The following is a 24,933-nucleotide window of genomic DNA, read 5'->3' as shown; positions in this document are numbered from 1 at the left end:
ATCTTTTTCCTCTCGTTCTTGAACTCTTTCTTAATTTCAATGTCGTTCCTTCATTTCCCTCCATGGCTTCCACTCATCCTCTTCCTCTCTTCACTTTTCATCATCCTAAAATGGAAAGCAGCTCCAAATAGAAGAAAGCGTAATTTTCCCCCAAGCCCACCGAAGCTTCCAATCATTGGAAACTTGCATCAACTTGGCAAGCTCCCACACAAATCCCATTGGAAGCTTGCATCAACTTGGCAAGCTCCCACACAAATCCCTATGGCGCCTCTCTCATCTTTACGGTCGCATTATAAGCCTCAACCTAGGTTGTATAGAAACCATCATCATATCATCTGCTGAGACTGCTCGTGCCCTCTTGAAAACTCACGATCTTCAAAGCTGCAACAGACCACAAACACATGCTATCAAAAAATTCTCTCACAATTTATTTGATATTGGGTTTCCACCTTAGAGTGATTAATGGCGAGAGATGTGCAAAATTTGTATGCTTGAGTTTTTTAATAAGAAGAGGGTGTTATCTTATGAACCCATTAGAGCGCAAGAAGTTTGTTTACTTATTGAATCAATTTCACAATCCGCTTCTTGTGGAGTTGTTGATCTTAGTGAGAAGTCAATTGCTCTCATGGCTTGAGTTATATTTAGAATTGCATTTGAAAAGCGGTTTGAAGGGGATGAATTTCATGAGCTTATAAGTGAAGTTGAGGCCTTGTTGGGAAGCTATAATGCTTCTAAGTTTTGTCCAGTTCCTTTTGTGAGAGAGGTATTTGATTGGTTTAGTGGTCGAGAAACTAGACTGAATGGGTCTTTAACCAGATGAATGCTCTATTTCAAGAAGTGATTGATGGACAAAGAATTTGAATGGTTTAGTGGTCGAGAAACTAGACTTGAAAGGGTCTTTAACCAGATGAATGCTCTATTTCAAGAGGTGATTAAATGAACATCTTTGTCTTGAGAGGCCTAAGCCAGAGCAAGATGATATCATTGATGTGCTTTTGGCTATTAGTAAAAAGCAAGTTGAACCTTGCACGGTTGTCATTACCTAAGAAAACATCAAAGCCATTCTTTTTGTAAGCAACTTCTATCAAAATTGATGAAAAAAGCTCAAGAAGAAATGAGAAACTATGTGGGAAACAAACGAAAGGTAATAAGAGAGACGTAGAAGAGCTTCCATATTTAAAAATGATAGTGAAAGAGACAATAAGACTACATCTACTAGCACCTCTTCTTCTTCCAAGAGAAATCATTTCTCATTTCAAAATTGAAGACTATAATTTTACCCAAAAACGATGGTTCAAGTGAACGTTTGGGCAATTGTACGAGACCCCATATGCTGAAAAGACCCAGAAGAGTTCCTTCCAAAGAGAGCTCGATTGATTACAATAGACAAGATTTTAAGTTATTGCCATTCGGAGCTGGTTAGAGGATATGCCCGAAATTGAATATGGGAGTGAAAACGGTGGAGTTGGCTTTAACAAATCTTTTGTACAATTTTGATTGGAAGAAGAAGACTTGGACATGGAAGAGAATTCGAGTTTGAGTCTCACCACTTATAAAAAGTTGCCTATAAAGCTTGTATCAATTTTATACCATCCATGAGTAGTTTTATGGCTTAGAGTAATAATAGGTATTTTTATATGTAATATATGTAATGCTTGAACTCTTTGTTACCAACAAAATAGATGATGTGAAAAGCACACGTGTAACACCAATATTTGAATATTGATATATATATATATAAGAAAAGGTAAGGAAATAAAGAAATAAGAAAAAGGAGAGGAAAACGTGCATGTTGCCAGCGATCCATTACTTTGAAGAAAGAATCCCAAGTAGATGAAAGACGGTAGAAGGAGAATCGAGCTTGGGACATAAGGGGAATGACATAAAGGATTTGAAAAATTTTAAGCTGCTCGAGGTTGAAGGCGCGTGAGATTCACGTGCAAATGGTTGAGCATAGTAGATCATTTAGGTGTGGATCGTAGTGTTTTTGGAGAAATATTGGTGTTCATCAACGTATAATAAATTCTAAATATAACCGAAGAAATTTCTGCTTTGATATTCAAGTTATTTGAGTGTAGATCCAACTTTAGAGAAGGTAAATATGTGGGTCATTGAGAGATAGGGTAAACTTTGGGTAACAATTGAAATATAATTATCTATTTTCCAAATTGGATTGAACCATTCCTAACAAGAAGTTTGAAAAGTCTTCATGCCTCATCTCGAAGGGAAGGACAAGGATATCCAGACCTAGTCCAAATAAGGGTTTGATAGCAACTTGAACAAGTCCTACCTGAAGGTAATTAATTTCGTCACGAGGTTGGAATATAACGTTTATTTGTTGGAGTATAATGTTTTTCCAAAAGATATTGATGGTTTTTCTATTTCTGTGAATAGGGAGCTTATCAACTGTTTTACGTCTCTTGTTACGTGAGACACCGATCCTTTACCAATGACCTGTCGACTCGGCTAACGCGAGAGTAAAAAGAGGGAATCGTCGTAGTGAGAAAGATGAGAAGGATTTATCTATCCAAACCCCTTGAAATCAAGTGTGAACCCTGTGTTGATGGCCGGTTCTACTTTCTCCCTCTCGAAATCTTCTGTCGTGGCCAAGAGTATGGTCGTTGACTGTTCCACCTGCCCCATTTCTTTCTCCTTACGGCCGTTGACGTTTCCAAATACGTTAAAAAAATAAATTTACTATTAATTTACTTAACATTTAATATTTGTTCTATTTTCTTTTTTTTTTTCCCTTTTTTTTCTTTAGATAAGTATTTTTTTTCTTTATTGATTACATTTGTAGTAATTAACTAATCTAGAATATAAATTTTGTTGATGATATTTCACGTTCTTATATTAAATTATTAAAACTTACCCAAATAATTGTAGTAGTGCATTAAATAATTTTACACTACACTAATACAAGGAACTTTATTGTGCTTAGCTAACTTGTGTTAATGGGTCATCGACAATTTATTTTTATCCACACAAATTGACGTTAAATTTAAGCATTTAAATGATTAAATTTGAAATGACAAGGCAACCATGATATAGACTAACCTAGTCATACCAAATATACATTAAAGAAAAAAATGGTTGAATAAAATTAGGACCATCAAAAAACCCTGAAAAGTCGTATTTAGTGACTAGGAGGCTAGTATTTACTGCTATCTCTTAAACTTCATTAAATTGTAATTAAGTTTTTGGAAAAAAAAAATTGAAGTATTAAATTTATAAAGGTTTTTCTTTCTATCATTTTATTTAGTTTGAGAATTTTGATTTGATATATCCTGAATTTCGAGGCATCGAAAGAATGAGAGTGATTTAAATATGCTATGCAATACGTGAAAATGAAAGAACATATAATAGAAAATGAAAGAATAGGAAGAGATCGAGCACTTTCCAAATGAAATGCATCAAGACAAAAATCCTTGAAGATGATATTTGTCGTTTATTGGTCTGTTCTATTACAGCTTGTATCATTCTTTTGGAGAGGCTTCTTCATGTAAACCACTTAGAAATCGAAATTCTAGAGTACGATTGGATCGAACTAGACCCAATTAACTAAGTCTATGGAAATCTACAAGAAGGCTAAACAAATCTACCCACGTGAATAAAAGAAAAATTAAATTTGGATATAAGTAGTATTTCATGGTGTTTTTTTTTTTTTTTTTTTTAATGCAGAGGACTGTCATTATTTTTTTATCATTCTTTAGGGTAGTGTAATAATAATAGTAAGAAATCCTCTGACTTCTATAAACTATAATATTTTCTTTTTAAATAATTTTTTTATCCATTATTTTTAAAGACCGACCACTACAAAATTTGAAAATATTTAATTTTTTTCATACAAATAACATACGAAAATAGAAATGAAACATGTTTAATCTGAAGAAGAATGACATTTTTTATTCATAATCTTTTTCATCTTGGTCTTGAATGTCTTTCCTTGATTTACCTCCATGGCTTCCCCTTATCCTCTTCTTCTCTTTACTTTTCATCATCCTCAAATAGAAAGCAGCTGCAAAGAGAACAAAGGGTAATTGTCCCCCAAGCCCACCAAAGCTTCCAATCATAGGAAACTTGCACCAACTTGGCAAGCTCCCACACAAATCCCTACGGCGCCTCTCCAAACTTTACGGTCCCGTTATCAGCCTTAGCCTTGGTGGTGTAGAAGCCACCATCATATCCTCAGTCGAGACAGCTCGTGCCCTCATAAAAACCCACGATCTTCAAAGTTGCAGTAGACCACAAACTCAATCAGTCAAAAAACTCACTTATAATTTTCTTGACATTGCATTTTCACCTTATAGTGATTACTGGAGAGAGATACGTAAAATTTGTATACTTGAACTTTTCAATATGAAGAGGGTGTTATCTTACAAACCCATTAAAGAGCAAGAAGTTGGTTTGCTGATTGAATCGATTTTGCAATCAGCTTCTTGTGGAGTTGTTGGAATTGCTTTTGAGAAGTTGAAGGGGATGGATTTTATGGAATTGCTTTTGGAAACCGTTTGAAGGGGATGGATTTTATGAGCTTGTGAATGAAGCTATGGCATTGTTGGGAAGCTATAGTGCTTCTGAGTTCCTAATGAAATAAATTAAAAAAAAAAAAAAGAAAGAAAGACCGAGAGAGAGAGAGAGAAAAATGTGCATGACCCTCACATGCCAGTATGGACCCAAGAGTAGGTTCGCACACCTTTTAGACCCTTTTCCTGGACGAGATAGCATTCTCTGGTGTTATTGCCGGACACCAAATAGGAATAGTGACCATTGTAACATTATGATAAACATAATGATCGTTTTCCTACCTCATAACGAATGCGTCCGAACCATAATAAAACGGGAGATTCCCTAATGCATGTAACACACAGCATAAGGTCCCAACATTTTTATTCATTAAATCATGTAAAACAACTCCTTCCATTTTCCTTCATATCATATCATTTTACAACATAGCCTTTAAGACGTTTATTCAGGTTGAATATTGTATGATTCATATCATACATTGTCTTATGTCATATCATAAAACATAACAACATGTATTATATCATCAAACGTGTTATACCATAACATATATCATATCATCAGCACATCACATCATAACATGTGTCATAGCATTAACATAACATGTTATAGTTATATCATATTACAGACATATCATAGTCATATCATTTTATAACTATATTCTCTAGTCATATCGTTTCATAAACATATCATAGTCATATCATTTCCTAACGATATCATAGTCACATCATTTCTAAACATTTCGTAGTCCGATCATTTTCTAAAGATATCATAATCACATCATTCATAAACATTTCACACATACCAAGCATATGTCAGGTGCAAAACCACGGGCACGTGCCTTCGTACAAACATCAATTTCTAACCATGTCGATAGTAAGACCACTTACTTGATTGACTTTTGTCGAAGTTTCTATCTAATTCTAAATTGGCTTGCCTTCGTCCCTCGAATTCTTTCCACATATACCGGGTGTTTCACCCTATTAAATACATTCACCAAATTCTTTTACAGTATTTTGACCCATTTGAATGATTCTTATTTTCTTTTCATAAAATGGGGCTACTATTTGGTAGAACACATAAATTGTTTTTAGTATTTAAAGATTGAGCTGTTCTTCAAGTTACATCCGCACATAAATCTGAGTAAAAACATTTTTATCCTCAATTAAATCTTAATAAAACAAAAATTTTGTTTTCTATTTGATTTTGAAGGAAGGATGACAGAGATATTTAAGGAAAAAGTTGAGAGAGGATAATGGAGAGGTGCAGTTACCATTATTATTTTTTTTTTTTAAGGTTGTTACAAACTGAATGGTAAGTTTGTCTAAAACTAGCAACTTCCAACGACCATAACTCGTTCACTCCTTATGAAATTTGATAATTCTTGACTGGTTACTCTATGAACTACCATGGCTATAACACAAGCATCAAGGGAGGGAAAAAGGGCCAGGAAATTAAGCATAGATAGAGGTAGAAGACTGTCCACTTGGATCGGTCCAAATCGTATTCATTCTGAAAGCATGAACAAGTAAGCATGTCAAGTGTGTAGCTAGTCCAATATTCAGGTCTTCATTGGAAAGATGTCGAGATTAAGTGGGGGACACTGTCACAACTTCACTTGGAGAAAGTAGGGTGTGACCCCACACACAAGACAGACAAGGGGCAACCCTCAAGTGGCGTCCATTTGGCCACATAGGGGCCAAGATTGAAAAGTACAATGATGCGATCGATGAGGATAGTGCATTATCCAACACACCAAGAGTGTGCATTAAAGCTAAGTCGAGGCATACAAGAAGTTCGAGAGAATGAGGCGACACGAGTGTCGAAGACAAGCTCGAAGAAGGCCAGATAGGGCCCCGGGCCATAACTTTAGAATTTGGGGTTTGTGAAATGGATTCTCGAATCAATTATGCATGACGGCATATGTCTACTCATTGAAATGACCTCTACTCGAGGAGGATTGGAAATGCCTCAAAATGTACTATAGGGGGAGGCATGTCATTGGCTCTCACACTTAGGCCTTGTGGCTTAAGCTAGCTACCTTGTGGCACATGCGTGTGTCAGTGTGGGCGAACGTCATGGAACGAGCATCTTGGACGTCTTTCTTTGAAAAGGGTCTTTCAATGACAGTACCGGACGACATAGGTATGTTGGTATTACGACCCAGTCCATATGTCAGAGGTTGGATTATACATCCGCTATCTGAAACGTATGCCGTAAATGGTTTAGCATGGTCATAGGAGAGTCCGATACTCGAGTGAGCCAGATGGATGGATATTCATGATACTCAATGAGATGATCGACACAACAGTTTCCAAAGAATTTGTTCGAACAAGCCAAGATGGTCAATGTATTCCAAGACATAGCATGACATCGATGCACGGATCGTGTTGTTGGGAACTAAGATGACAATGAGATGAGATATGATTGTGTCGCACAGGATGGAGCATGCACGCACGAACGTCGTGTGTAGCCGAACAAGCTTGAATTCAACAATTAATTCCTCAAGTTTGTTCCAAATGTCCCCACGAATCTAACCAAACAAGAATCATAAGTTTTTGTTCACCATAGAGTAGAAAATCGAGCCTGAAAGTTACATTCTTACCCACGGTTCTAAGCTCTTTAGTTGTGGTTTCTTGGTCCTCCTTTTCAAAAATTGGCTCAACAAACTCGTCAATCACACTTCCCTCCCCGAACCTTTCTCCTCAAGATCGTGTCCTAATTCCAAGTAAAACGGCAAAATCTTCGTTTGTTCCTTGCCGACAAGTATGGGTCCTTTTCGGAATTTCCAAAATATATTTTTTTTAATAAAAATGTTAAAGTTTCATTAAACTACCTAACATTTAATATTTGTGCAATTTTTTTTTTTTGTCTCATTTATCTTTTTAAATAATGTGGAAATTAAGTGAACTAGAACATGAATTTTGTGCACCTGTCTAGTCCGATCGTTTAGCAGCTCTTTTTAAGAGACATGAATGTAAATAGAAAACATCATTTGGAAAAGTTTCATGGTCTGGTGGTCGGTGTAACAATAATGACATTTGTCGATATGCCACCTGTTTACTAAGATCATCATAGATTATTAATGCATGTATTCCATTATCGCCGAAATATTCCCCCTGGCACACCTAGAATATGGAGCTAGAAATTGAAGAAGATCCGGATCCAAAGTAGTGATGGCTACCAGAATGAAATATTCCAAAATTATTGTGTGCTGACTTTGCTAGCTTGTGTTGATGAGTTATAGACCATTATTTTCATCCACTTGATGTTACATTTAAATAATTAGATAATTGAATTTGAAAGGACAAGACATCCAACATATCTACAAAAACAAGTGGAACCTAATTTGGAAATTATTTTACAAGTAATTATAGTTTATATGAAAAATGGTTCAATAAAAGTAGGCCCATATTTAGTGATTAGGAGGCTATTATTGTCCTATGTGAGAAACTACCTCTCTAAAATTTATTAAATTTTTTAATTAAGTTTACCCATCTTTAATTTTTTTTTTTTTTTAAGTTACGTTTGTTTATATTTTAAAAATAATTTTAATACATTTATAACGTTTTTAAAAACTCATTTGTAAAATTAAATCAATTAAAAAGTTAAGTTTTTGAAAAAAAGAATAGGATGACTTTTCTTTCTATTATTTTACTATGTGTGATCTGACATTTGAATTTGGAGGTATTAAAAATTAGGAGCAACTCAAACATACTATTTAATGCTTGAAAATGAAAAAAAAAACATGCAATAGAAAATGAAAGATGGATGGACCACTTTCCAAATGCATCGATACAAAAGTCATTGAAGATGATTATTGTCCTTTATTGGTTTGATGTATTGCAGCTTTTGTATCATTCTTTCGGAGAAGCTACTCCATGAGAACCGTTGAGCAATCGAAATTCTGGGATGCGGTTGGATTAGACTACACCTAATTAATTAGATCTATGAAAATCATAGCTTCTAAACTTGATTTCACTCATAAACGTATATATTATCTACTAGAAGGCTAAACAAATCTATGTACACAAATAAAAACTTTAAAATACATAAATTAAAAAAGAAAAAATAGTTTGAAAAATTATTTCAATTTTTATTTTCTATGGAGAGAGATGATAGCTTGTTACTTGTATGGAGTGGACTGTCTTTTTTTTTATTATCATTTTTTTTGACACGGTAAGAATAATATCAAGAAATCGTGGACATTTATAGACCATATATTTTCTTTTTAAATAATGTTTTTATCTACTATTTTGTAACACGACCACTAAAAATTTGAAAACATTTTATTGTTTTCATTCAAATAATATATGAAAATGAGAATTAACATTTCATTGTTTTCATTCAAATAATATATGAAAATGAGAATTATAATAGTTGAACGTTTTGTTTTATGTCTATTTAATCTAAAAAAGAATGATCATTTTTATTCATAATCTTTTTCCTCTTTTCCTCGGGTTCTTGAACTCTTTCTAAATTCCAATGTCTTTCCTTCATTTCCCTCCCTGGGTTCCCCTCATCCTCTTCTTCTCTTTACTTTTCATCATCCTCAAAGAGAAAGCTGCTGCAAATAGAAAGAAGGGTAATTTTCCCCCAACCCCACCAAAGCTTCCAATCATAGGAAACTTGCACCAACTTGGCAAGCTCCCACACAAATCCCTATGGCGCCTCTCTCAGCGTTACGGTCCTATTATCAGCCTTAGCCTATGCCATATAGAAACTATCATCATATCCTCTGCCGAGACCGCTCGCGCCCTCTTGAAAACCAACGATTTTAAAAGCTGCAATAGACCACAAACCGATGTTACAAAAAAACTCTCTTACAATTTTCTTGATATCGGGTTTTCGCCTTACAGTGATTATTGGCGAGAGATACGGAAAATTTGTATGCTTGAACTTTTCAGTATGAAGAAGGTGTTATCTTATGAACCCATTAGAGAGAAAGAAGTTGGTTTGCTTATTGAATCGATTTCACAATCAGCTTCTTGTGAAGCTACTGTTGATCTTACTCAGAAATCGATTGCTCTCACTACTAGTGTTATTTTTAGAATTGCTTTTGGGAAGTTGTTTAAAGTGGATGGATTTAATGAAATTGCAAGTGAAGTTGAGGTCCTGTTGGGAAGCTACGGTGCTTCTGAGTTTTTTCCTATTCCTTTTGTGGGGAAGATAATTGATTGGTTTAGTGGCCGAAAAACTAGACTAGAGAGGGTTTTTAATGAAATGAATGTTCTGTTCCAAGAAGTGATTGATGAACATATTCATTCTGTGAAGCCTAAGCCAAAGCAAGATGATATCATTGATGTGCTTTTGGCTATCAATAAAAAGCAAGTTGAGTCTTGCAATATTGTCATTACACATGAAAGTATCAAAGCCATTCTTTTTGTAAGCAACTTCTCTGTCTAAACTTTAATGATTTTTAAGCTTGTCTTAGGTTAGTTTTTAAACTTCAATTTCGTATTAAAAAGTTATTGAGCCTTTTTGGCTTTTATCTCTATCCTCTCTTTCTTTACTAACTCATAGTCTTCTAACATTTTTCTATTGTATGACGTGTATCTACAGAACATAATTTTTGCAGGATTATCCACTAGTTCAGTTATTATAGTTTGGGCAATGGCAGAACTAACGAAAAATTCGAAATTGATGAAGAAAGCTCAAGAAGAAATCAGAAATCATGTGGGAAACCAAGGAAAGGTAATAGAGAGAGACCTAGAAGAGCTTCCATATTTGAAAATGATAGTGAAAGAGACACTAAGACTACATCCACCGGTACCTCTTCTTATTCCAAGAGAAACCATTTCCCATTTCAAAATTGAAGGCTATGAATTTCACCCGAAAACGATGGTTCAAGTGAACATTTGGGCAATTGGACGAGACCCCACATATTGGAAACAACCAGAAGAGTTCCTTCCAGAGAGATTTGTAGAGAGCTCGATTGATTACAAAGGACAACATTTTGAGTTTTTGCCATTTGGGGGTGGTCGAAGGATGTGCCCAGGGTTGAATATGGGGGTGAAAATTGTAGAGTTGACTTTAGCGAATCTTTTGTACCATTTTGATTGGAAGTTGCCAAATGGGATGAAGGAGGACTTAGACATGGAAGAGAATTATGGTTTGAGTCTCACCCTCCACAAAAAGTTGCCTCTCAAACTTGTACCAACTTTATATCATCCATGAGTATCAAGTTTGAAGTGGAGTCCTCTATTGTAAAGTCGAAGACCTGTCTTATATATGACGACACGTGGCTAGTGGCTCTTGCACGTATCATTTATGCTTATATATTATGATGACGATAATGTGAGCTAGTATGATGTGATGTTATATTATAATGATGTTATATGATGATATGATGACATGATAACGATGATGCATGATGACATGATGATATAAGATGCATGATGATGATATGATTCAATATGATGATATTTCATATTTAGATGATGTGTATGTACGAGATGTCATAATACATTATGATGAAGAGTTTCCTAAGACACACCCCTTAATGAGAGTAATGATGATGAATGTATGAAAGATAATGCATGCATGTTACCTAGAATAATATATGAATGATGTATACGGTTGTGTCATACAAATAATTTAAGATGAAAACTATATGGACATGTGAGAGATGATAGCTTCTTATGGAGTGGACCTTCATTTTTTGGAATCATTCTTTACGCTAGAGTAAGAATAATATTAAGAAATCGTGGACTTCTATAGACCATCATATTTTTTTTTTAAATAATTTTTTCATCTACCGTCTTTAAAGACGACCACTAAAAACGTTTCATTGTTTTCATTCAAATAATATATGAAAATGAGAATTGAAACTGTTTACGTCTATTTAATTGAAACAAGAATGACCATTTTTTATTCATAAACATCTTCCTCTTGTTTTTGAGTTGTTTCTAAATTCGAATGTCTTTCCTTCCTTTCCCTCCATGGCTTCCCCTCATCCTCTTCTTCTCTCTACTTTTCATCATCCTCAAACAGAAAGTAGCTGCAAATAGAAAGGGGTAATTTTCCCCGAGCCCTCCAAAGCTTCCAATCATAGGAAACATGCATCAACTTGGCAAGCTCCCACACGAATACCTATGGTGCATCTCTTAGTGTTACGGTCCCATTATCAGCCTCAGCCTTGGCGGTGTAGAAACCACCATCGTATCCTCTGTCGAGACAGCTCGTGCCCTCATGAAAATCCATGATCTTCAAAGTTGTAGTAGACCACAAACTCAATCGGTAAAAAAACTCACTTACAATTTTCTTGACATTGCGTTTTCACCTTATAGTGATTACTGGTGAGAGACACACAAAATTTGTATGCTTGAGCTTTTCAATATGAAGAGGGTGTTATCTTACGAACCCATTAGAGAGCAAGAAGTTGGTTTGCTGATTGAATCGATTCCGCAATCAGCTTCATATGGAGTTGTTGTTGATCTTACTGAGAAGTCCACTACTCTCACTACTGGTGTTACTTTTAGAATTGCTTTTAGAAAACCGTGTTGAGGTAGCAAATTTCTGCTAGCTATTTTTTCCTTGTTATTAGTAGAGTCATTTGAGTTGTGTGCTTTTTCGTCTTTTCTGCGTTTCATGTATTTTTTCTATAAAAGGCATTGGAGCCTATGAATAAAGAATGATCATTTTTGGTACATATGCCAAGTATTTGTAATTTACCCCTATCATTTGGTATCAAAGCCAAAGCAAAACAAAGTGATCCAAGAGAGAAAATGAGCAACGACAAAACACTCACCAAGATTCCACCGTTTGATGGTTACTATGACCATTGGAGTGAACTGATGGAAAACCTCTTGCATGCCAAGGGTTTGTGGAGTCTAGTGGAAGAGGGTTACACCGAACCGGCAGAGGAAATCGAAGTGACTGCAGTGCAGAAAATGAATCTTGAGGCGTTCAAGATGGAGGACCATCAAGTGAAGCACTACCTGTTCCAAGCAATTGATCGGGTTGTGTTTCAACAGATCTTGAATCGCAAAAAAGCCAAGAACATTTGGGATTCGATGAAGAAAAAGTTTGGAGGCAACGAAAGGGTGAAGCGGTCTCTTCTCCAAACTTTAAGAAGAGATTTTGAGGTTCTTGAAATGAAGAACGAAGAAAACATCGATGATTATTTTGGAAGAGTAATGGTTGTCTCCAACAAGATGAGAAGCAACGGAGAAGACATGTCAAATTCGAAGATTGTTGAGAAAATACTTCGAACTCTGACTGACAAATTCACATATGTGGTGGTGGCCATCGAGGAGTCAAAAGACACAAGAAAGATGACGATTAACGAATTGCAAAGCTTTACATGAAAAGAAATTCAAGAAGATCAATCATGAAGAAGGTGATCAAGCTCTCAATGTCAAAGGTAGAGGCAGAGGATCATACAGAGGTCGAGGCAGGGGCAGAGGACGCTCATTCAATAAAGCAACAATCGAGTGTTACAACTGCCACCAACTTGGACATTTCTAATATGAATGTCCAAATGGGAACAATGGAGCACATTTTGCAGAGATCGAAGAAAAGGATGCAGTTCTTCTTATGACGTATGTGGATCTTCAAGGCACTAAGAGAGGAGATGTGTGGTTTGTGGATTCTGGGTGTTCAAACCATATGTGTGGAGAAAGAGGTATGTTCTCAAGCTTGGACACTAGCTTCACACATAATGTCAAGCTTGAAAACCATCACAAATGGATGGTTGGTGGGAAAGGAGTAGTGAAAATCATACTTAAGGGAATAAGCTATGTGATCAACGATGTGTATTATATTTCGGAATTGAAGAACAACCTGCTTAGTGTTGGACAACTTCAAGAAAGGGGTTTAGACGTGCTATTCAAAGGAGGAGATCGAAACACATGCAGCATTTTTCATCCCTCAAGAGGAAAAATAGTAGAATCTGTTATGAGTGCTAATAGGATGTTTATCCTGCTGGGTGAATCAAATCACAAAAGGGAGGAGGAAGAGATTGAAATGAAAAAGCAACTTAAGAAGCAGGAAGAGGACGCCGAAAAAGATCAACGTCGCAGACAGCGGGAAGAAGCTGAATAAAAAAAGAGACTTTCTATACTAAAGCAAGCATCCATAATGGAGCGTTTCCTTAAGAAAATCAAACGTAGTCCATCATGTCAAAATGATTATCCAACTACTGAATTGACTACATAGGTTCCATTGAGTAAACAGAGTGAAAACATGCTGGAGGCTTGTACGCAGTTCATGGACTGCCCTCTTTCTTCAAGCAATGTGATCAATTCTGTTGATATTCGCAGGCTGCACTTATCTTCTTGGCGCTTCATAGGTCATTCAATTCGTTCAAGAGAAAAGAATCACTGGACATTCGTCAGAAGTCAAAGTGTGATCTATTTAAGGAACTTAAACTTTCAAATGGCAGAGAATCTGCTAATGATGGTGAATTGGGTGAGAGAGGCTTGGGAAGAACAAATTACATATGATAGAACTAGTCATACAGAGTTCTGCAATAGTTTACCTCATGTTAATAAGTTGAATAGGGGGAAGGGGAAGCAGTTGTTGCAGTTTTCAAAGAGCTATAGGCCTGCTTTTTATGGCATTTGGTTCACAAAGAGTCATGTTGTTGGACCACACCATCCGTTTAGGAAGGACCCAAGTTTGGATTATGATATTGACAATGATGAAGAATGGGAAGAGGAGGATCCTGATGAAAGCCTCTCAGATTGTGATAAGGATGATGAAGAAAACTTAGAAGAGGAAGGTTGTGCAAAAGCGGAGGATGATGAAGACAGTGAAGATGGATTTTTTTGTCCCCGATGGATATCTCTCAAAAAATGAGGGAGTGGAACATGACAGGATGGAAACGGATGATGTTGATGAGGTCAAGAGTACACCTAGCTCTAAGCAAGATATGGAGGGCAAAGAACTTTGTAGTTTGTTTAAGCAGCAAAAGCATCTCTACAACATGACAGAGCTTGCACTTGGAAAAAATCAACCATTGATTATATTAAATTTATTGCATGAGAAGGATATTCAAGAAGCCGCCGGACATCAGAAATGGAAACAAGTGATGGATGTTGAATACAGTCCATCGAACGAAACCACAGGTAGTCGCTGATTGCACTTCCCGTTGGAGCCAAGGCTATTGGGGTTAAGTGGATTTACAAGACCAAATTAAATGAACTTGGAGAGGTAGACAAGTTCAAAGCTCGGATGGTTGTAAAAGGGCATGCTCAAGAGTACGGAGTAGATTACACAGAGGTATTCGCACCAGTGGCTCGAATAGATACAGTGAGGATGATCATTGTTGTAGCTGCACCAAAAGGATGGAGAATCTATCAGCTCCATGTCAAATCTGCTTTTCTACATGGTGAGCTGAAGGAAGATGTATTTGTTGAACAACCACAAGGTTATGAAGTAGCAGGGAAGAAGGACATGGTTTATAAGCTGCAAAAGGCTCTTTACGAACTAAAACAAGCGCCTAGAGATTGGTTCAGTCGCATTGAGGCCTATATCGTCAAGAAAGGTTTTGTAAGCAGCTCTAGTGAACAAACATTATTCATCAAACAAAAGGGAGGTAAAATTCTAATTGTGAGCATTTATGTTGATAATCTATTGTTCACTAGTATTGATGAGGAGTTGTTGAATGAGTTTAAGCGCTCCATGATGGATGAATTCGACATGACTGATTTGGGGAAGATGAGATATTTTCTTGGCATTGAAGTGATGCAGAAGGCTGATGGCATCTTTATATGTCAAAGAAAATATGTTGCTGAGTTGATCGAGACGTTTGGGATGCAAAATTACAACTCCGTTTGCAATCCGATAGTCCCTGGACAACAGATTGGCCGAGATGAAGCTGGTGTGAAGGTCGATTCAATGCTATATAAGCAAATGGTGGGCAGATTAATGTATCTCACAGCCACACGACCTAACTTGATGTTTGTGGGAACTCTGGAATTTGGGATATGGTATCAACATGAAGGGAAGAGTGAACTCTTAGGCTATACCGACAGTAACTATGCTGGAGATGTGGATGACAGTAAGAGCACTTCAGGCTATGTTTTCTTAATGAGTAGAGGAGCTGTGACATGGTCCTCAAGGGAGCAACCAATCGTCACGTTGTCAACTACTGAAGCAGAGTATGTAGCAGCAGCTACCTGTGCCTATCAAGTTATCAAAAAATGCAGTCTTGCACGAAAAGTCAAAGCACATAAGGGTTCGATACCATTTTCTCAGAGAAATGACAAAGGAAGGTGTAATTAAATTGGTCTATTGCAACACTGAGGAGCAATTGGCCGACATAATGACAAAGCCTTTGAAGATGACATCATTTCAAAGGATCAGAGAAGCGCTTGGGATGAGTGCTATGAACTAAACCCTTGATCGAGTGCTATAACTAAACTCTTGATCGAGTTTAGTTCAAGGGGGGAAGGGTTGAGGTAGCAAATTTCTGTTAGCTATTTTTTTCCTTGTTATTAGTATAGTCAGTTGAGTCGTGTCCTTTTTCGTCTTTTCTGCGTTTCATGTATTTTTTCTATAAAAGACATTGGACCGTATGAATGAAGAACGATCATTTTTGGTACATTTGCCAAGTCTCTGTAATTTACAGCTATCAAACCGTTTGAAGGGGATGGATTTTATGAGCTTGTGAATGAAGCTGTGGCATTATTGGGAAGCTACCATGCTTATGAGATCCTTCCTATTCCTTTTGTAGGTAAGGCCATTGATTGGTTCAATGGACGAGAAGCTAGACTTGAGAGGGTTTCTAATGAGATCCATACTCTATATCAGAAAGTGATTGATTTTGTTTCGAGAGGCCTGAACCAAATCAAGATAATATTTTTTTACGTGCTTTTAGCTGTTAGTAAAAAGTAAGTTGAAGCTTGTACTATTGTCATTACACATCGAAAACATCAAAGCTATTTTTTTTATAAGCAACTTCTATCCCAAATCTTTAATGGTTGTTCAACTAAATTTTTAGTTTAATTACTAAATTTTCAATTGGGTGGTTAATAAGTTTCTGAGCAGATATTGAGCCTTTTTTTGCTTTGTCTCTATGTATCATGCCTTCTTCATTATCTCGCAGCCTTCTCACATTTTTTTTATAGTATGATGTTCAACCGAACATATTTTTAGCGAGAATAGACACAAGTTCAATTACATTAGTCTGGATAATGGTAGAACTCGCGAAAAACCCAACATTGATGAAGAAAGCTCAAGAAGAGACCAGAAATCATGTTGGAAACGAGGGAAAGGTAACAAGAAGAGACTTAGAAGAGCTTCCATATCTGAAAGTGATTGTGAAAGGACACTAAGATTACATCCACCCGCACCTCTTCTCATCCCAAGAGAAACCATTTCCCATTTCAAAATTGAGGGCTACGATTTTTACCCAAAAATGATGGTTCAAGTAAATATTTGGGCAATTGGGCGAGGCCCCACATATTGAAAAGACCCAGAAAAGTTCGTTCCTACGAGATTTGTAGAGAGCTCGATTGATTACAAAGGACAACATTTTGATGCCCTGAATTGAATATGAGGGTGAAAATTGTTGAGTTGGCTTTAGCAAATCTTTTGTACCATTTTGATTGGTAGTTGCCCAATGGGATGAAGGGGAGGACTTGGACATGGAAGAGAATTCGGGTGTGAGTCTTACCATCCATAAAAAGTTGCCTCTCGAACTTGTACCGATTTTATACCATCCATGAGTAGATTTATGGCTTAGACTAATAATGGGTATTTTTATATGTAATATATTAATGCTTAAAACTCTTTGTTAATATATATAAGAAAAGGTGAGGAAATAAGTAAGAGTAATTACTAATGAAATAAATAAATAAATAAAAAGAGAGAAAAATGTGCACGACTCTCACATGCGAGTATAGTCCTAACAGTCCGTTTGCACTCCTCTTAGGCCCCTTTCCTGGTCGGGATAGCATTCTTTGGTGTTATTTCCGGACACCCGGTAGGCATAGTGATTATCGCAGTATTATGATAAACATTATGATCGTTTTCCTGCCTCATAACGTATGCGTCCGTATCATCCGTAAAATGGGAGATTCCCTAATGCATGTAACACACCATGAGGCATAAGGTCCCAACATTTTTCTTCATTAAATCATGTAAAACAACCCCTTCCATTTTTTCTTCATATCATTTCATTTTACAACATAGCCTTTAAGGCGTGCATTGGGGTTGAATATTGTATCATTCATATCATACATCGTCTTATGTTATATCATGCACATAACATATTACAAAATATGTCACAACATGTATTATATCGCCAAACGTGTTATGCCATATCATAGTCATATCATTTTATAAACATATCATAATCATATCATATCATTTCCTAAAGATACCACGGTCACATCATTTCATAAACATTTCACACATTCAAAGCATATGATACGTGCAGAATCACAGAACAGGTGTCATCCTAGAAATATCAATTTCTAACCATACCGATAGTAAGACCACTTATTTGATTGGTCTTAGCCAAACTGGCTTGCCTTAGTCCCTCGAATGCTTTTTCACTTATACCGAGGTGCTTCACCCTATTAAATATATTCACCTAATTCGAGTAACTCAATTCGTAACTTAATTTAACTTAAATAAATATGTCAATATTATTTCTCCACTTGGATCATACAACTCAAATATTATTTATTATAATATTATTTTCATATGTATTCTTTCTTTATGTGTTTCCTTTTTTTATTTTTATAAAATTATGTTCAGTGTTCGCATAAAAAAAAATTTCTACATTCTTTTCAGTGTTCATAGTATTTTGGCCAATTGTAATGATTCTTACTTTCTTTCCAAAAAAAAAAAAAGGCTAGATCATAGAACATATAAATTGTTCTTGATATTTAATTTTTAACTAAAATCTAAATAATTAGAATGAAAGAAAATGATGATTTAACTAGCTACATCCCCATGTAAATGAGTAAAACCCTTTTTACCTTAGGTAAATGTGAATAAAACCATTTTTATCCTCAAGTAAATGTGAATAAAACCTTTTCTTGTTTTCTATTTGCTTTTGGAGGAAGGAAGGACGACAGAGGTGCTTAGATTAGTGCAGTTACCATTATTATTCTTATTATTTTTTTCGGTTGTTACAAACTGAATCAAATGATGAGAAATGATTCCGGGGGAAAACAGGGTAAGTTTGTCCAAAACTACCAATTTCCAACGGCCATAACTCGTTAATTCCTTACGAAATTTGATGATTCTTGGCTGGTTAGATTCATCTCATAGAGATCTTTGAACTTGCTGAAGAAATCGGAACTGCCATGGCTATAACACAAGCATCAAGTGAGGGAAAAAGGGCCACGGCTGGAAATCAAGCGTAGATAGAGGTAGAAGACGGTCCACTTTGATCGTTCCGAATCGTATTTATTCTGAAAGCACAAACAAGTAATAGGTCAAGCTCGTAGCTAGCCCAACATTTAGGTCATCATTGGAAAGATACTAAGATTAAATAGGGGAGAATGTCACAATCAACGATACGATTGTGCCCATGAGAAAGTCATCGGGGACAATGGTTAGGTTAAGTGGGGGATAGTGTCACAACATGACTGGAAGAAAAGTAGGTTGTGACCACCACACACAAGACAGACAAGGGGCGACCCTCAAGTGGCGCCCATCCGGCCACGTAAGGACCAAGACTGAATAGTGCCATGATGTGATTGAGGAGGACAGTGCATCATCTAATACACCAAGAGTGTGCATGAAAGCTAAGTCGAGGCATACAAAAAGTTTGAGAGAACGAGGCGACATGAGTGTCGAAGACTAGCTCGAAGAGGGCCAGATAGAGACTCGGGCAATAACCTCAGAAGTCAAGGTTTGGATATGAGTTTCAGCGTGCGACTCAGAAATTAAGTCGTCAGTATGAAAGATGAAAGTCAACCAAATTTTGTGTGAAACAGATACTTGATGGATTATGCACAAGGCCGTATGTCTGCTCACTAAAATGACCTCTACTTATGAGAATTGAAAATTCCTCAAAATGTACTATGGGGGAGGCATGGCGTTAGCTCTCACCCTCAGGCCTAAGCGAGCTACCCTGTGGCACATGCATGTGTCAGTAACGAACGTCATGGAACGAGCAGCTTAGACGTTTTTCTTTGAAAAGGGTCTTTCGAGGACAGTACTAGACGGCACAAGTGTGCCTATTGCGCCCTAGCCCATGTGTCAGAGGTTGGATTATACACCCGCTATTTGGAACGTATGCCGCAAATGGTTTAACATGGACACAGGAGACTTTGATACTCGAGTGAACCAGATGGATGGATGTTTAGGATACCCGGATGAGATGATTGACACATGGGTCAATTTCCAACAAATGTGTTCGAACGAGCCAAGTTGACCGATGTATCCCAAGACATGGGACGACATCACGATTTATGGATCGTGTTGTTGGGGACCAAGATGATAATGAGATGCGACGTGATTGTGTCCCACACGATTGAGTAGCACGCATGAACGTTGTGGTGGCCGAATAAGCTTAGATTCAGCAATTAACTCCTACACAAAGTTTGTTCCAAACGTCCCCACGAATCTAACCAAACAAGAATCATAAGTTTTGCTTCACGAGTAGAAATTCGAGCCTGAAAGTTGCATTCTTACCCATGGTTCTAAGCTCTTTCGTTGGGGTTTATGGGTCATCCTTTTCAAAAATTGGCTCAACAAACTCGTCAATCACGCTTCCCTCCATGAACGTTTCCCTTCAAGATCGTGTCCTAATTCCAAATAAAACGACAGAATCTTGGTTTGTTCCCTTGCCGAAGAGTATGGGTCCTTCTCGAAGTTTCATTAATCTACCTAAACATTTAATATTTGTGGTATTTTGTTTTGGTCTCATTTATTTTTTTTAATTTATTTTTTCTTGATTATTTTGTGGGATTTAAGTAAACTAGAACATCAATTTTGTGATGTCATTCTTCCACTAAGTTATTAAAACCTAACCCAAATAGTTGTATTATTGCATCCGATAATTTTAAACTTTACACTGACACAAAAAAAATTATTGTGGGTTGGCTTAACTAGCTTGTGTTGGTGGGTTATGGACAATTATTTTCATCCACACATATTGATGTTAAATTTAAATAATTGAATGACTGAATTTAAAATGACAAGACAATAAAGCTATAGACAAAACAAGTCGTACCACAATACTATGTAATTATATTTTATTTAAAAAATGGTTCAATAAAAAGAATACAAATTTTGAACATTAAAAAGCTTGTATCCATAGAACATCTGGCGTAAGATAGTAAACAATACCTTCAAAAGTCATCTAAGGTTTTGAAAATAGAATCTAACGTACTGAATTCATAATGACTTTTCTTTCTATCACTTCACTAGGTTTGAGATATTTGATCTGTCACACTTTGAATTTCGAGATATCCAAAGATCGGGAATAACTCAAACATACTATACAATACATGAAAATGAAAAAAAGCATGTAATAGAAAATGAAAGAATATGAAGGAACGGACCACTTTCCAAATGCATTGAGACAGAAGTTGTTGATGATTATTTTTGTTGTTTAGTGGTCTGTTCTATTGCAACTCGTAGAGAGACTACTCCATGAGAACTACCAAGCAATCGAAATTCTGGGATGCGGTTGAATAGGACTAGACTCAATTAACTAGATCTATGAAAATCATACATTCCAAACTTGATTTCATAAGTAAATGTATATATTATTTACTGAAACGGTAAACAAATCTGTTCACGCAAATAAAAACTTTCAAATACAGAAATTATAAAACAAAAATTAAAGTTTGAAACACAATTTCAATTTTTATTTTTCATGCTGAGAGATGATAGCTTGTTGCTTTTACGAAGTGGAATGCCATTTTTTCTTTGGCACAGTAAGAATAATATCAAGAAATGTTTTATAGACCATCATATTTTCTTTTTAAATGATTTTTAATGATTTTTTTATCAATCATTTTTTTAAAGACGAAAACTAAAAAAATTATTTGTTATTTTCATTTAAATAATATATGAAAATGAGAATTGAAACACTTAACGTTTTATTTTATATCTATTTAATCTAAAGAAGAATGACCATTTTTTATCATAATATTTTCCTCTTGTTATTGAGATCTTTCTAAATTTCAATGTCTTTCCTTGATTTCCGTCCATGGCTTCTCCTCATCCTCTTCCTATCTCTACTTTTTCATCATCCAAAAAAGAAAAGCAGATACAAATAGAAAAAAGGCTAATTTTCCTCCAAGCCCACCAAAGCTTCCATTCGTAGGAAACTTCACCAACTTGGAAAGCTCCCACACAAATCCCTACGGCACCTCTCTCACCATTAAGCCTCAGTCTATGTCGTATAGAAACCATCATCACATCCTCCGTTGAGACTGTTCGTGCCCTCTTGAAAACCAACGATTTTCAAAGCTACAAGAGACCACAAACCGATGTTATAAAAAAACTCACTTACAATTTTTTTGATATTGGGTTTTCGCCTCACAGTAATTACTAGCTAGAGATACAAAAAAATTTATATGCTTGAACTTTTTAGTATGAAAAGGGTGTTATTTTACGAACCCATTAGAGAGCACGAAGTTGGTTTGCTTATTGAATCAATTTCACAATCAGCTTCTTGTGAAGCTACTGTTGATCTTACTCAGAAGTCGATTGCTCTCACTACTGGTGTTATTTTTATAATTGCTTTTGGGAAGTTGTTTAAAGTGGATGGATTTAATGAAATTGTGAGTGAACTTGAGGTCCTGTTGGGAAGCTACAGCACTTCTAAATTTTTTCCTATTCCTTTTGTGGGGAAGGTAGTTGATTGGTTTAGTGGCCGAAAAGCTAGACTCAAGAGGATTTTCAATGAGATGAATGTTCTCTTCCAAGAGGTGATTGATGAACATTTTCATCCTGTGAGGCCTAAGCCAAAGCAAGATGATATCATTGATGTGCTTTTGACAATCAGTAAAAAGCAAGTTGAATTTTGCACCGTTGTCATTACACATGAAAGCATCACAGCCATTCTTTCGTAAGCAACTTCTATGCATGATTTTTAGGATTAAATTTTAGTTTAATTTTTAAAGGAGTTATTTGGGCATTTTTGGCTTTTATCTCTTTGCTCATGCATCCTTCATTAACTGGTAACCATCTAACATTTTCCTATTGTATGATGTGCATCAACATAATATAATTTTTGCAGGATTATTCACGAGTTCAATTATTACAGTTTGGGCAATGGCAGAGCTAGCGAAAAATTCAAAATCAATGAAAAAAGCTCAAGAAGAAATCAGAAATCAAGTGGGAAACAAAGGAAAGGTAAGAGAGAGACATAGAAGAGCTTCCATATTTTAAAATGAGAGTGAAAGAGACACTAAGACTACATCCATCCGTGCCCTTCTTAACCTCTCTCTATTATTACGTAACTATTAAACAAATATTTGTTGATTATAAACTTATATTATTATAATATTTACTAAATTGATGAAATTTTAAAAAGAGAAAATATTCCGAAAAATTTCTAGAAATAAATTTTGTGCACGATATTCTGACATTCTTACATTAAGTTATTAAAACCGACCTAAATAATTGTAGTATTGCATATAATTTTACACTATACTAACACAAAGAACGTTATTGTGTACTAGCTTAGCTAGCTTATGTTGATAAGTCATCGATAATTTATTTTCATCCATACAGATTGACGTTAAATTTAAGTATTTGGAATAAAGATAATAACAAACAAAAATATTTTACCAGTAATTATATTTTATAAAAAAGAAAATGGTTCAATAAAAGTAGCCCATATAAAAAAACAATACCTGAAAAAGTAATATTTAGTGACTAAGAGGGTAGTATTGTCCTTTGAGAAATTAACACTCTAAAATTTATTAAATTGTAATTGAGTTTACCCCATTTTCTTAAAAAAAAAATAATAAATTAACGTTTGTTTATATTTTAAAAAGATAAAAATACTTGAGATCGTATATTAGTCTGTTCTATTGCAGCTTGTATCATTCTTTCAGGAAGGCTTCTCCATTGAACTATTTAGCAATCAAAATCTGGTTTGGATAGGACTAGACCTAATTAACTAGAAGACTAAACAAATATGTCATCGTGAATAAAAACTTTAAAATACAGAAATTATAAAAGAAAAAATAAATTTTGATACAAGTGGTGTTTCGATTTTTATTTTCCATAGGATGAGAGATGATAGCTAATTGCTTTTATGGAGTGGACCGTCGTGTTTTGGAATCATTCTTTAGGTTAGAGTAGGAATAATATCAAAAAATTGTGGACTTTATAGACCATCATATTTTCTTTTTAAATAATTTTTTAATCTACTGCTATTAAAGACTACCCCTAAAAATTTGAAAGCATTTCATTGTAATATGAAACCGTTAATATCTTGTTTTACGTCTATTTAATCTAGAACGATCATTTTTTATTCATAAACATTTTCCACTTATTATTGAGCTCTTTCTAAAGTCCAATGTCTTTCCTTCATTTTCCCCCAAGCCCACCAAAGCTTCCAATCATAGGAAACTAGCACCAACTTGGCAGGCTCCCACGTAGATCCGTATGGCTCCTCTCTCAGCTTTATGGTCCTACTGCTCAACCCCTCTTGAAAACTCATGATCTTCAAAGTTGGAGTCGACCACAAAACGAAGCTTTCAAAAAACTCAACTTACAATTTTCTTGACATTGTGTTTTTACCTTATAGTGATTTCTAGCGAGAGATACGTAAGTTGTATTCTTGAGATTTTCAATATGAAGAGAGTGGTAACTTACGAATCCATTAGAGAGCAAGAAGTTAGTTTGCTTATTGAATCGATTTCTCAATCAGCTTCTTGTGGAGTTGTTGTTGATCTTACTAAGAAGTCCACTACTCTAACTACTGGTGTTATTTTTAGAATTGCTTTTGGCATTTGAAGGGATGGGGAAGCTATAGTGCTTCTGAGTTTTTTTCAATTCCTTTTGTGGGAAAGATAATTGATTGGTTTAGTGGCCGAGAAGTTAGATTTGAGAGGGTTTTTAATGAGATGAATGTTCTGTTTCAAGAATTGATTGATGAGCATCTTCATCCTACGAGGCCTAAGCCAAAACAAGATGATATCATTGATGTGCTTTTGCCTATTAGTAAAAAGTAAGTTAAATCTTGCACAATTGTCATTACCCATGAAAACAGTTAAGCAACTTTGATCCCTATTATTTAATGGTTTTTACATTAAATTTTTAGTTTAGTTTCTAAACTTTCAATCCGGTGGTTAACAAGTTTTTGAGCAATATTGAGCCTTTTTTGCTTTGTCTCTATCCTTCATGTTATATCCATTATCTCACAACCATCTAACATTTTTTATTGTATGATGTGCATCAAAAGAAGATATTTTTAGCAGCAATAGAGACTAGTTGAACTTGCGAAGAACCCAATATTGATGAAGAAATCAGAAA

General features: G+C 35.6%; 2 protein-coding genes and 1 pseudogene across 2 annotated transcripts; all 3 read left to right on the top strand.

The window, feature by feature from the left end:
• Window positions 1-8,979: 8,979 nt before the first annotated feature.
• LOC111449358 (cytochrome P450 71B34-like) lies at window positions 8,980-10,872 on the top strand. Its single transcript, XM_023089212.1, has 2 exons — window positions 8,980-9,909; window positions 10,087-10,872. Exons 1-2 carry the CDS (start codon window positions 9,010-9,012, stop codon window positions 10,699-10,701), a joined length of 1,515 nt encoding a protein of 504 aa, XP_022944980.1. The 5' UTR covers window positions 8,980-9,009; the 3' UTR covers window positions 10,702-10,872.
• A 1,622-nt stretch (window positions 10,873-12,494) lies between these two features.
• Window positions 12,495-14,605, top strand: LOC111449888 (annotated as a pseudogene).
• A 7,432-nt stretch (window positions 14,606-22,037) lies between these two features.
• On the top strand, window positions 22,038-22,517 carry LOC111449886 (cytochrome P450 71B19-like). Its single transcript, XM_023089974.1, has one exon. It carries the CDS (start codon window positions 22,038-22,040, stop codon window positions 22,515-22,517), a length of 480 nt encoding a protein of 159 aa, XP_022945742.1.
• The last annotated feature ends 2,416 nt before the right edge of the window (window positions 22,518-24,933 follow it).

The sequence above is a fragment of the Cucurbita moschata genome, unplaced genomic scaffold (assembly GCF_002738365.1).
Source record: "Cucurbita moschata cultivar Rifu unplaced genomic scaffold, Cmos_1.0 Cmo_Scf00011, whole genome shotgun sequence".
NCBI lineage: Eukaryota > Viridiplantae > Streptophyta > Magnoliopsida > Cucurbitales > Cucurbitaceae > Cucurbita > Cucurbita moschata.
The sequence above is the reverse complement of the archived record's forward strand: the minus strand, read 5'-3'. Positions and strand labels throughout refer to the sequence as shown.

Bases quoted from the DNA above. Each gene is read 5' to 3' on its own strand.
- LOC111449886 (XM_023089974.1), top strand. From the start codon at position 22,038: ATGAAAAGGGTGTTATTTTACGAACCCATTAGAGAGCACGAAGTTGGT.
- LOC111449358 (XM_023089212.1), top strand. From the start codon at position 9,010: ATGTCTTTCCTTCATTTCCCTCCCTGGGTTCCCCTCATCCTCTTCTTC. The intron at 9,910-10,086 runs GTAAGCAACTTC...GTGTATCTACAG, and splicing joins GTATCAAAGCCATTCTTTTT to AACATAATTTTTGCAGGATT.